Raw genomic sequence first — 14,052 nt, 5'->3', positions numbered from 1 at the left:
CACTTGGGATCTTTCTCTGAGCCTCATGTCCACTCGGGTGTTAAGTAGAATTAGGTCGTCCAAGGTAGGTGGCAGCTAGTTCGTCTTTGATCTCGGACGACAGACGATGCCAGAAGGAAGCTACTAAAGCCTCATTGTTCCATGGCAGGAGAACCTCCTTGTTCCAGGACAGCTCTCCTGCCAGGGTCTGGAACTGGATGGTGTACTCACCCACAGAGGAGTCCTCATGGCAAGGTTCAGTATAGCAGTAGCTGCCGATGAGACTCGTCCAGGCTCCTCGAACACAGTGTGGAATAACCGCACGAATCCATGGAAGTCTCGGGTCCCTGTCGTTCCCAAATTGGGTTCGCCCAAGCCAGGACCTTGCCGGCAAGTAGAGAAATCATAAAAGCGATCCTGGCACCATCTGAAGGAAATTCTCTGGCGTGCAGGGTGAAGTGGATATGACACTGGTTAAGAAATCCCCTGCACGCGCTTGCTTCTCCATAGAAATGAGTTGGCAGTGACAGCGAGAACCGAGGATCAGAACCGGTGCTGCCAGGAGGTGAAGCAGGAGGATCAGTCAGAGGAGCTGGAACAGGAGCAGAGAAGGAAACAGCTAGCGCCCCTAGCTGTAGTGCCATGGAGTCTACTGCCACAAGAAGTTGATCCTGTCGTGTTCGCAGGTCCTGCAGGTACGCCTGCATGGCTTGGGAGGGTGACAGGCCCTTGAATTGACCAGCGGGGTCCATGGCCTGAGCGTACTGTCATGACGCGGGGTGTGGACCAACTGGGCCGTACCACGTAGCGGGATAGCAGCTGGCCAAACAGGTACAATGCAGAGTCTATAGTTCAGAGAGGATAAAAATAGAAAAAATATTGCTTCAAGTTCGCTCACCGCATTTCCCCTGCGTTAATTTCTGCAGTTGATTGATTCCACGTCCAAATGTTGAAGGTGCTTGAAGATACTCCCAAGATAATTCTGAGTCGACAGCAGGTATACAAGGCAATTGAAGTGAACTATAAATGGTGTATCCAGCACTCAGTATAAAATATTATGGCTTTAATTTTAAAACAGAAAGATTAAAATAAAAATCCCGGGACCACGCTTACGTGTTTCAGACCACTCAGGTCCTTAGTCATACCTATGACTAAGGACCTGAGTGGTCTGAAATGCGTAAGCGTGGTCCTGGAATTTTTATTTGAATCTTTCTCTTTTAAAAGGACCGAATAAAGCCATAATGTTTTGCTCACTTCAGAGAGGGTACCTGAGGCAATGTAGACCGTAGCGGTAGATTCAGGCTAAGATGAGGCTCCGACAGTAGACAGACACAATAGATGCAGTGGAGAGCACAACACGACTCCAACTCTTGATGGCACGGTAGCATGGGATACAGGGTACAGGCAGCAGGGACGGGTAACACTGGGAACTGGAAAACACTACGAGACCATTTGCAATGACAAACTTTAGGTAACACAACAACGCTCAGGCAATGACTAGAGAGCAGGGCCCCTTTTATAGTCCTGAAGCATTCTGAGCTAATTCCAGTATTCTGCAACTGTGTGAGTACTGGCCCTTTAAGGCTGTGAGCGCGCGGGCCCTGCGGGAGACAGTGTCCGGACCAGGAGGGAGACGCTGCCGGGAATTCACTCATCCATGGCCGCGGCCATCAGAGAGTAAGTCAGGACGACGGTCCACGGCCATAGACGTTACAAGTACATATATGCATCCCCAGAACCAAGCTCAGTACATATATACAATGCCAGAACAAAGCTCAGTACATATATACATCCCCAGAGCCAAGCTCAGTCAATATATACAGAGCCAAATCAAAGCTCAGTACATATATACATCCCCAGAACCTAGCTCAGTACATATATACAGCACCAGAACAAAGCTCAGTACTTAAATACATCAGAACCAAGCTCAGTACATATATACGGCCCCAGAACCAAGCTCAGTACATATATACAACACCAGAACAAATACAGCTCAATTTAGTGCAACCCCTGCCATATAGGTTTGTATGGCATAAAACTACAGCTCCCAGCATGGCCCAAACAATAGTAAGGATATGGTGGGAGATGCTCTTCACCCAAAAAAATCATACCACCCATCATCTTGCTGAAGATTAAACAGTGACTACAGTGCTGATTAGAGGTAGAATAAACATTTACATTAAGTGACTGACCGGTGACGTCTCAGATTCTAGTTTTTTTCTTCTCCCTTCGGTCCAGACCTCTATGATGGATTTCTTATGGCCATGACCCATTTCTGCAGTTTTATGCTCAGATGTCTTCACTTCTCACTTTTAAAATATTTCTGCACCTTTAAACGAAGTTAAAATTCTCAACACCTCTAAATATAATAGCGCCATACACTGTGTCCCTGATTATAATAGTACCATATATCGTGTCCCTGATTATAATAGTAACATACACTGTGTCCCACACACACACCGTACCCCCTGTAGATAGTGCCACCATAGCCCCCTGTTGATAGTGACCCCCATAGAGCGTCTGTAGATAGTGCCCTACATGGAAGCCCCTGTAGTTAGCGCCCCACATACAGCCCTCTGTAGATAGTGCCCACATATGGACTCCAGAGCTGCAAGGCAATAGTGCTAACTACTGCGCCACCGTGCTGCCCTACATATAGATTCCCCTATAGATAGTGCCTCGCATATAGCCCACCCCTTTAGACAGTGCCCTACATATACCCACCCTGTAGATAGTGCCCCACAGGTAACCCACCTCAGTATATAGTGTCTCACATATAGCCCACACCTGTAGATAGTGCCCTACAAAATGATCCCCCTATAGATAGTGTTTCACATATAGCCCACCTCTGTAGATAGTACCTCACATGTAGCTCCCCCTGTATATAGTGTCCCACATATAGCCCACCCCTGTAGACAGTGCCCTACATATAGCCCCCCTGTAGCTAGTCCCCCACAGGTAACCCACCCCTGTATATAGTGTCCCACATATAGCCCACCCCTATAGATAGTGCTCTACATATAGCCCACCCCTGTATATATTGTCCCACATATAGCTCCCCCTGTTTATAGTGCCCCATATCCCCACATATAGAACCCCCTGTATATAATGCCCCATATCCCCACATATAGACCCCCCTGTATATAGTGGCCTACATCCCCACATATAGACCCCCTGTATATAGTGCCCCACATCCCCACATATAGACCCCCTGTAGATTGTGCCCCACATCCCCACATATAGACCCCCTGTATACAGTGGCCCACATCCCCACATATAGACGTCCCCGCTGTGGATTTTTCCCGACATTCCCACATATAGACCACCCTGTATACAGTGGCCCACATCCCCACATATAGACCCCCGTGTATATAATGCCCCACATCCCCACATATAGACCCCCCTGTATATAGTAGCCTACATCCCCACATATAGACCCCCTGTAGATAGTGCCCCACATATAGACCCCCTGTATACAGTGGCCCACATACCCACATATAGACCTCCCCGCTGTGGATTTTTTCAGACATCCCCACATATAGACCACCCTGTATACAGTGGCCCACATCCCCACATATAGACCACCCTGTATATAATGCCACTCACAGTTTTATTAGAAGAAACCCCAAAAACGTTACATACTCACATGATCCCGTTAACGTGCCATCCTATGGCAATGCAGATCTTCTGAGCCGGTCTGCTGGAGCTGAACGACACGTCGTTCAAAGGCGCTGATTGGCAGGGCAGAATGACTTGCAGCGTCAATTAGCGCCTTTCGAGCACGGAAGCGGCGCGATGATGTAATCACGCTGCTAGCGGCGTTGAAACGTGCTGATTGGCGGGGCAAGTCATTTTGCCCCGCCAATTAGTGTAATTGTAAGGCGCTGAATGGTCAGGCACGGAACATTCAGCGATTCAGCGCTAATGCATGTATTTGTACTTGCGTTCTATAGACGCAGGTACAATTACTGCAAGGGGAGGCTGTCGCTAGCACTGGGCCCCCTCCGGTGCTAGTGACGCCCCCAGGCATGAGGGGGCCCGTGTGGCCCGGCCCATAAATGTTAGTGGCTCGGTGGCGCAGGCCCCAAAGTAGCGTCGCTACAGCTGTAGCAGTCATAACGGCTGCTAGCGGCGCCACCGGACATACGGGGGGCATATCGTCTAGTGGCATGGGCTCCCTCAAGCCACGGGCCCCATATCGGCCGCTACGACTGCTACCGCAGTAGTTATGCCACTGCCTGATGTACTCTGCCCAGCTTACATATATACTGATGTACTCGGCCCCAGCTTACATATATACTGATGTACTCGGCCCCAGCTTACATATCCCCTTCTGTACTCCGCCCAGCTTAAATATACTCTGATTTACTACTCACAGCTTACATATACCCTGATGCACTCCACCCAGCTTACATATACCCTGATGTACTCCGCACAATTTACATATACCCTGATGTACTCCGCACAGCTTACATATACCTTGATGTACTCCGCTCAGATTACATATATCCTGATGTACTCCGCCCAACATACATATGCCCCCACATTATAAGCTGAAATACCAGTAAAACCCCAAAAAAAACTACTACCAAGCAAAATCTGCTACAAAAACCAAAGGGCGGTCCTTCTGAGCCTGACAGTATGCCCAAACAGCAGTTTATGACCACATATGGGGTATTACTGAATTTCGGAGAACCTGCTTAACAACATATGGGGCATGTTTTTCCAGTGCCACAAGCTGTGCACAACATATTGGTCACTGAAATGGCATATCAGTGGAAAAATGTCAATTTTCAATCTGCAACATCCACTGAGCACTAATTTCTGTAAAACACTTGTGGGGTCAAAATTCTCACAATACCTCTAGATGAATTTCTTCAGGGATGTCGTTTCCAAAATGAGGTAATTTTTTGGGGCTTGCCAATTTCCTCGTACCTTAGCTCAATGCAACATGGTGTCAGAAAACTAATTTTGTAAAATCTCCACTCCAAAAACCAAACTGCGCTCCTTCCCTCTAGAGCCTTGCTGTGTGTCCAAATAGCAGTCTATGACCAAATATGGGGTATTGCCAAACTCGGGTGAAATTTCTTTACAAATGTTGGGCAGCTTTTTCCCTTTTATCCCTTGGGAAAATGAAAAAATTAAACTTTTTAGTGTAAAAAATGTTGATATTAATTTTTACGGCCTAATTCCAATAAATTCTGCAAAAGACCTGTGGAGTCTAAATGCTCACTATACCTCAAGGCGTGCAGTTTCCCAAATGGGGTCACTTTTAGGGGGCTCCTAGTGTTTTGACCCCGCAGGGGCTTTTGAAATGTGACATGGCACCCGAAAACCATTCCAGCTAAAATTTTGACCCCTGCAGTGCATCCAAACAGCAATAAATGACCACATATGGGGTATGGCCGTAATCGGGAGAAATTGATTTTCAAATGTTGGGGTATTTTTTGTCCTTTATGCATTGTGAAGATTTAAAATTTCTACGTTTTATTGGAATAAATGTAGCTTTTCAATTTCGTGGCCTAATTCCACTTAATTCATCAAAAAACCTGTGGGGTTAAAATGCCCACTATACCACTCGATAAATTCCTTCAGGTGTGTAGTTTCCCAAACGGGGTTACTTTTGGGAGGTTTCCACTGATTTGGTCCCGAAGGGGCTTTGCAAATGTGACATGGCGCTGCAAACGATTCCTGCAAAATTTGAGTTCCAAAAGCCAAATGGTGCTCCTTCCCTTCTAACCTATGCCGTGTGTCCAAACAGCAGTTTATTGCTGCCTAATTTTCACTGCCTAATTCCACTAACGTGAGCAAAAAAACCTATTGGTTAAAAATGCTTACTATACCCCTTGATACATTCCTTGAGGGGTGTAGTTTCCCAAATGGGGTCACTTTTTTTTTTACTGTTTTGGTCCCACAGGGGCTTTGCAGATGCGACATGGTACCCGAAAAACATTGCATCAAACCTTGCGCTCCAAAAGCCAAATGGTGCTCCTTCCCTTCTGAGCTCTGCCGTGTGTCCAAACAGCAGTTTACTACCACATTGCTTTTCAAATATTGTGGTGTTTTTTATCCATTATGCCTTGTAAAAATGTAACATTTCTACATTTTATTGGAAAACATTTAGATTTTCATTTTCACGGCCACATTCCACTAAATTCAGCAAAAAAACTGTGGGGTCAAAATGCCTTGATAAATTCCTTGAGGGGTCTAGTTTGCCAAATGGTTTCTTTTTGGGAGTGTTTTTGAGCCACAATAGCTCTTCAAACCTGACATGATGCCTAAAATATATTCTAATAAGAAAGCCCCAAAATCCACTAGGTGCTCCTTTGCTTCTGAGACCTGTGTTTCAGTCCATTAGCACACTAGGGCCCCATGTGGGATATTTCTAAAAACTGCAGAATGTGGGCAATAAATATTGAGTTGTGTTTCTCTGGTAAAACCCTCTGTTACTGAAAAAAAAGGTTTAAGTATGAATTTCTGCAAAAAAATTAGATTTGTAAATTTCACCCCTACTTTGCTTTAATTCTTGTGAAACGCCTAAAGCGTTAAGAAACTTTCTTAATGCTGTTTTGAATACTTTGAGGGGTACAGTTTTTTAAATAGGGTGATTTATGGGAGTTTGTATTGTATGGGCCCCTCAAAAACTCTTTACAACTGAACTGGGCTCTGAAAAAATAGCTTTTTGAAATTTTCTTGAATATGTGAGAAATTGCTTCTAAAGTTCTAAGCCTTGTAACATCCTAGAAAAAGAAAAGAACGTTAAAAAAAACAATGCCAACATAAAGTAGACATATGGGATATGTGAAATACTATTTTGTGTAGTATTAGTTTTACAAGGAGATACATCAGATACATTTCAATTTAGAACTGCGCTAATTTTCTGTACATTTCTGTAGTTTTTCACAAATAAATATTGACTTTATCGACAAAATTTTTTCACTAACAAAGTACAATATGTAACGAGAAAACAATCTCAGAATCATTTGGATAGGTTAAAGCATTCCAAAGCTATTACCACATAAACTGACACATGTCAGATTTGAAAAAATCGGCTTTGTCTTTAAGGCCAAAACAGGCTGTGTCCTGAAAGGGTTAAGCCCTGTCAAAGGAATCCAAAATACTTTATAGGGGTACAAAGGGTACCTAACCACTATATAGAGGCACCTAAGGAGACCTAACTATCATGGGGACACAAAGGGGTCTTAACTACTATATGGGAACCCATAGGGGGAACCTAACTACTATATGGGGACACAAAGGAGGACCTAACTTCTAGGGAAGCATTCCTGTGCAAGGAGGGCACTATTATTGTATGTGGGGCACTATTATTGTGTGGGGGTACTATTACAGTGTGGGGCACCAAGAGGGGGCATTATTTCCATCTGTGGCACTATAAATGGTGAGTTTTTGTAGAGGGTGGGGAGGGTGCCGGAATAGCAAGGAGCCAAAGATGTTTGTGTTGCAAATTCTGCAGAGGCAATACGTGGCTGTAAGAAGTCGTCATGGCGTTTTGGGCCGGATAGTGAAGAAAAGGGAAAGTGAACTACTCCAATGTGAGAAGACATCACTGGTGAGTCACTGTATATGCCTGTACTGTAATCACTAATATGATCTGCAGAGTGTAACGTCTATAGTCACGGCCCGTCGTTCTGACTTATCCCTCAACGGCCGCGGCCATGGACATGTGAGTTCCCTGCAGCATCGTCCCTCTGTGAGGCGCCGGCACTCACTTCCTGGTATCGAGACTGTCTCCAGGGGGCGCGCGCGCCTGCGCGTGCACGGTCTTAAAGGGCCAGTGTGTGCATAATTGCAGGAAGTCTGCAATCAAGCCCAGAATGCTACTGGACTATAAAAAGGGCTCTGCCCTCTTGTTCTTTGTCTGAGCGTTGTTCATTATCCAAAGTTTGTCTTGCAAATGGTATCCTAGTGTCTTCCAGTTCCAAGTGTTCCATGTTCCTGTTCCTGTATCCTGTATCCCGTGCTGTCCTGGTCAAGTGCCGTGCTGAAGCTGTTGTCCTGTTCTGCTACTCCACGCCTGACGTCTACCTGCTGCCTGGTCCCAGCCGAGCCTGCCTTGCTACTGTCCGAGTTGCCACAGGTACCCTTTCTGGATTATAGACTCTGTACTATACCTGTATGGCCAGCTGCCATCCCACTACGCGGTACGGCCTAGTGGGTCCCCCCCCTCTCATCGTGACACAGAGCACCTGTATAGGACTGATATACTGGTAAGGCTGGGTTCACACAGAGTTTTTTGGTGAGTTTTTTGATGCGGAAACCGCGCTGCAAAGCGCGCCAAAAAACGCCCAAAAATGCCTCCCATTGATCTCAATGGGAGGTGGAGGCGTTTCTTTCAAGTGAGCGGAAAAACCGGCTCACGGGAAAATAAAGGGACATGCCCTATCTTCGGGCGTTTACGCCCCTAACTTCCCATTGACAATGATAATCCGCCACTGGAGAGAAGTGTATGATGCTGATTGGTCAGCGTCATACACTACTCTGTACAACGCCCACTTGGTCTAATGTAAAAACATGCTCACTTGGGCATTAAGAAACTCATTAGCATAAAGCTAAAAATCGCTCATAAAGTGGTTTAAAATAGATTGTTTTTCTAAATAAAAAGCATTACTGTCACCTACATTACAGCACCGATCTCCTTATATAGGAGATAGGGCACTTATAATGTGGTGACAGAGTCTCTTTAAGAAAGGGTTAGACATCTCCCTTGAAAAATACAATATACAGGGTTACTGGTATTAACCGGGTACTTTAACGTTTTTATTTTTTGGACTATCAACGTGGTTTTGCTGACTTTTTCATGATCAATACAGTTTTCTTTTTTAATGTCATGGGTTTAACAACCAGGGCTGCCCTCTGAAAATTTACAGCAGACAATACTTAAGTGGTTAATGCAGAATGTTGATCCAGAAATCTGTCCGATAACCAGTAGCAGGTAAGGAAGGAATTTTTCAAGGGTGTTTGTTTTTTCTGGATGATCGACCGTGGTTTGTAAGTATAAGAGGTTGAACTTGATTGCTACTTAAAGGTGTTATTTCCAAATGTACAAACTTCCTAATTCTAACTCTTTATAATAAGACAGCCTTTCTATCCCTTTCTGAATACCCTTGAATCACATTCAATTCTCCTACATTCTACATACAAATGCCCCAACAAATACCCTTTATTCAACCAGTTGATCGGCGGGGTTCCCGGGAGTCGGACCCCCACCGATCTGATATTGATGACCTATCCAATGGATAGGCCATTACTACAAAATGCCTGGAAAACCCCTTTAACTTTACATTTTACAAATATTAAGAAGCTATTTAGATGAGAAAATTCAGCAAACAATTTCAAGGTTACAAGGTAAAAATAATGCTATATATCAGGACACAAGCAAATCTCCAATACATTGTTAGACACTAACTATGCTGAAGAATACATTAAAAATGAGTAACATACTGTGTATGATATGGTTACATTTTGTATAATTTCTAGCCATCATTTGCCAATGTCAGATGTGATTCTGAAATCTGTCTCTGCAAATACAATCCCCAAAAGTATTTATGTGGTAAGAAAAATCAACACATTCATTTTACATATATTTCCATGAAATATTTGCCTAAATACACAGTGAAATCACATAAAATACTGTTTATATCTGACATTTGTCACTACATACCTGTGCTTGAACGGACTGTTTCAGTTCCTACTACTAAGCCTAATAGGTCATATTGATTGAGTCTAGAGCCATCTGGAGCAACAGCAACAGATTTATCAGATCCATTGGTCCATGCATAAACTACTTCAGTACTGGGATATGCATCTGCAGAAGAAAAACAGATATATATGATGATCATCTCAATTATAAAACAAATTGTAATTAAAAAAAAACAAGCAAAACAACCTTTTTTAAAAAAAAACTAAATTTCCCATCAGCAGCATACGGTGCATTCTGAAAGTTTTCAGACTCTTTCACTTTTTTCATATTTTGTTATGTTGAGGCCTTGTGCTACAATAAAAATAATTCTGTTTTTCCCCATCATTCTACACACAGTACTCCATAATGGCAAAGTGAAAACAGAATTTTATAAATTTTTGCAAATATATTGAAAATTAAAAACTCAATTTTCAAATGGACATAAATATTCAAACCCTTTGCTATGACACTTGAATTTTAGCTGTAAGGGCCTCCCATTTTTCTAGATCATCTTCTAAATAATTTTACACCTTGATTGCAGTCCACCTGTGGTAAATTAATTTGTTTGGACATTATTTGGAAAGACACACCCCTGTCTATATAAGGTCTCACAGCTGACAATGTATATCAGAGCAAAAACCAAACATGAGGAGAAAAGAACTGCCTGTAGAGCTCAAAAACATGATTGTGTGGAGGCACAGATTTGGAGAAGTGTACTAAATGTTCCCAAGAGTACAGTGGCCTTCATAATTCTTAAATGGAAGAAGTTTGGAACAACTAGGACTCTGAGAGCTGTCCGTCCCACCAGACCAGGTAATCGGGGAAGAAAGCCATTGGTAAAAGAGGTGACCAAGAACCCAATGGTCACTCTGGCTGAGCTCTAAAGATTCCTTGTGCAGATGGGAGAAACTTCTAGAAGGTCAACCATCACTGCAGCACTCCACCAATCTGGGCTTTATGGCCAGAAAGAAGTTTCTCCTCAGTAAAAGACACATGAAAGCTTGCCTGGAGTTTGCAAAAAAGCATCTAAAGGACTCTCAGACTGTGATAAACAAGATTCTGTGGTCTGATTAAACTAAAATGTAACTTTTTGGCATCAATTCTAAGTGTCATGTCTGGAGGAAACCAGGCACTGCTCATCACCTGTCCAATACCATCCCTACAGTGAAGCATGGTGGTGGCAGCATAATGCTGTGGGGGTGTTTTTCAACGGCTGGGACAAGAAGACTGTTCAGAGTTTGAGGGAAAGATGAATGGAGCAAAATACAGAGATATTCTTAATGAAAACATGATCTAGAGGCTAAAGGTTCACACCCCCTCCACACCTCAGTGATTTGCAAGAAAGGAAGTACCCGGAGGAGTGAAACAAAATAAAAGATAAAAGGTATTTTGAAGGATGACAACAGAAGAGGCAGAGATTAAAGGGACCCAAATCTGGTAAATTATATCCATATTCTGCCTAGGCCAGACACTGACCTATAAACCTCCACACGGAGGAAAGGATAGTGAGTTAACTGACTCTCTTAGTGCCAAATAAAATCTTATAAGGGATGGAATATAAATGGTGCTGTGAAGAGTTCCAGAAAAACAATTACCTATAAGTAATTATTGTTTTATCATCGTTCATGACAGCATCCATGCGAGAATAGACTAGTAGTCATTAGGAAGTCTGCAGGACTTTGCTACCAAAGGAAACATCTGCTTCAAAAAGAACCTACAGAAGATAATATCTAAAAAATGTATGTGGAGAACTCCACGTAGCTGCCTTATAAATTTGAAAAAGAGAGGCTCCTGCTTTCTCAGCCCAGGAAGTGACAACTGACCTGGTTGAATGAACTCCAAACCCTACTGGTGGAGGAAGAGATAAGGACACGTAAGCAAAATGTATTGCCTGCCTAATCCACCTGGCAATGTATACTGTAGAAGCCTTACTAACTATACGAGGTCACTGAAACTGTAGGAGAAGATTTTCGTCTTTGCTCCAATGAGAAGTAACCTCTACATATCTCAGAAGACATCTCCTCACATCCAGGCAGTGGAATCATTCTTACTGAATGTTCTCTGGGTCAGGAAAGAAAGAAGGAATGACATCCTGCGAAGTATGGAACTTTGACACTACCTTTGGAAGGAAGGAGGGGAGGTTTAATGACCACCCTGTCATCCAATACATTAGTATAAGGGGGCTGAGCTGAAAAAGCCTGAATTACAGAAATCCTCCTGGCAGATGTAATGACCTTAAGGAAATCTAATTTCATAGTTAGAAGTCATTTGTCTATACCTGCCTGTAGGAAATCTAGAATGAGTGGTATGTTAGGATCTGTCAGAGGATCTTGTTCTGAACCTACAAACTTAGTAAAGGTGTTCCAAACTCTCAAGTGGATGTTAGATGTCACTTTATTCTTACTGGCTAAGAGTGTGTCTACTAGATTGTCCGAAAGATCTTCTCTAGAGAGAATTAACCTCTAAATTCCATGCCGTCAATTGACGTTTGTTGAGATGTGGATGGAAAAGGGAACACTGAAAGAGAAGATCCTTCCTGATGGGAAGGACCCAAGGAGGAACTACTGACAGGGAAATTAACCAAGTGAACCAGGCTCTCCTGGGCCACCTTGGAGCAACCAGAATCACTTCAGCCCTGTCTTCCCTGATTTTCATTAATATCCTGGGAATAAGACAAAGGGGTGGGAAGGAAATCCCAATTCCTGACCCCAAGATTGACTCAAAGCGTCCATAGCTAGAGGATGATCTAGAGGGTTCGGAGAGTAAAATTTCCCTACTTGATTGTTCCCCCTGGTGGCAAAGAGATCTATCAGAGGAAGACCCCATCTGGAAACAATCTGCAGAAAAATATCCCTGTTCAAGCACCGCATGCCTTGCCTGATTCTGACCCTGCTGAGGAAGTCTGCAACATAATTGTCCTTTCCCCTGAGATGAACTGCAGATAAGCTGTTGAGGTGGAGTTCTGCCCAGAAGAATATTGACTGTGATAGTGCTTGGAGGTGAGGAGCTCTTGTACCTCCCTGGCAATCTAGGCCATTGATGCTGTGTTGTCTAAATAAATTCTGACATCCTTTCCCTGTAATAGGGGACCTGCAGCTAGAAGACCGTTCTTTATGGCCATCAGTTCCTTGAGATTTGTGGAGGAAGATCTGGTCAAAGGATCCCATCTTCCCTGCCAGAGATCCTCCGCCAAGTGAGCCCCCCAACCCCATGGACTTGCATCTGTGGTGAGGCTGACCGGGTTGTGAACTGACCAGGACATCCCAGACTGGAGATTCTCTACCTTTGTCCACCACAGAAGAGAGAGTCTCACTTCTGAAGAAAGGTGAAATTTGGTGTCCAAAGAGAGGGGGGAACCATCCCAAAGGCCAAGAATCTCCCCCTGAGGTGGCATTGAGTGATGCTGAGCCCACCCTATTGCTGGGATAGCTGAGGTCATAAGGTCTAGAATGGACATTGCTTTCCGGAGGGAGCACTGGTGGAAAATAAAGAGATCCATTACCCTGTTCTTTAGGGACTGGACTTAATGACGGGGGAGAAAGCACTTCTGACAAGTGGGGTCTAGCAGAATTCCCCCAAAAATATCGATTTTGGAGGGGCTGGAGCTGATTTTTTCCCTGTTTATATTACACCCCAGGACGAAACCGGTAGAAAGTCGTCTAGATAGGGTACTAGAAGTAACCCCTGGATTCTGACAAAGGCCGTTATTTCTGAAATTACCTTCATGAAAAAGCTCGGGGCCTAAAAGACCCCAGAGGGAAGAGCCTTGTACTGGAGATGGAGAAGGCTTCTGTTCATCCAGACAGCCAGCTTTGAAAACCTCTGGAAGGATGCATACATCAGTGTATGGTAATAGCATCCTCTAGGTCTAATGTGGCCATTACACAGTCGGGAATCATCAGACCGATAGTTGAGGCAATAGTTTCTGATTTTTTTTGTATGTTAAAAACGTGTTCAGGGACCTGAGGTTGATATTAAGCCTGAACTTGGCAATGGGTTTCTTTACTAGAAATAAGGGGGAGTAAAAACCCCTTCCAATCTCTGCCGGAGAACTGGGACTAACACCCCCTTCTGAATCAAGGAGTGGAGTTCCCCTAGTAAGGCCGGTCTCTTGAAAATATCCCTTGTGTTTTTTTGTTGGGATAAATCTTTCCCCAGGGGGAGAGAGAAACTCTAGTCTGAAACCCTCTCTTATACCCTCTAGTACCCAGGGGTTGGTTACATACATAATTACATAGTTTGTACGGTTGAAAAAAGACACATGTCCATCAAGCTCAACCAAGGGATGGGAAAGGGGAAGTAAAAAATTTCTACACATAGGAGCTAATATTTTTTTGTTCTAGGAAATTACCTAAGCCTTTTTTAAAGCCATC

The 14,052-nt window shown here is 43.8% G+C and overlaps 1 protein-coding gene across 4 annotated transcripts in view; it reads right to left on the bottom strand.

Moving 5' to 3' along the window:
- The window catches only part of GABRA3 (gamma-aminobutyric acid type A receptor subunit alpha3), a 765,781-nt gene that overhangs the window by 60,241 nt on the left and 691,488 nt on the right, over positions 1-14,052 (bottom strand). For all 4 annotated transcript variants that reach the window (XM_075835629.1, XM_075835628.1, XM_075835630.1 and 1 more), the window contains one exon: positions 9,662-9,805. In XM_075835629.1, the coding sequence (XP_075691744.1) occupies positions 9,662-9,805 (144 nt within the window). The remainder of the gene's footprint in view (positions 1-9,661; positions 9,806-14,052) is intronic.

Source organism: Rhinoderma darwinii, chromosome 8, assembly GCF_050947455.1.
Source record: "Rhinoderma darwinii isolate aRhiDar2 chromosome 8, aRhiDar2.hap1, whole genome shotgun sequence".
Lineage (NCBI taxonomy): Eukaryota > Metazoa > Chordata > Amphibia > Anura > Rhinodermatidae > Rhinoderma > Rhinoderma darwinii.
This window is presented reverse-complemented; position numbering and strand designations above follow the sequence as displayed.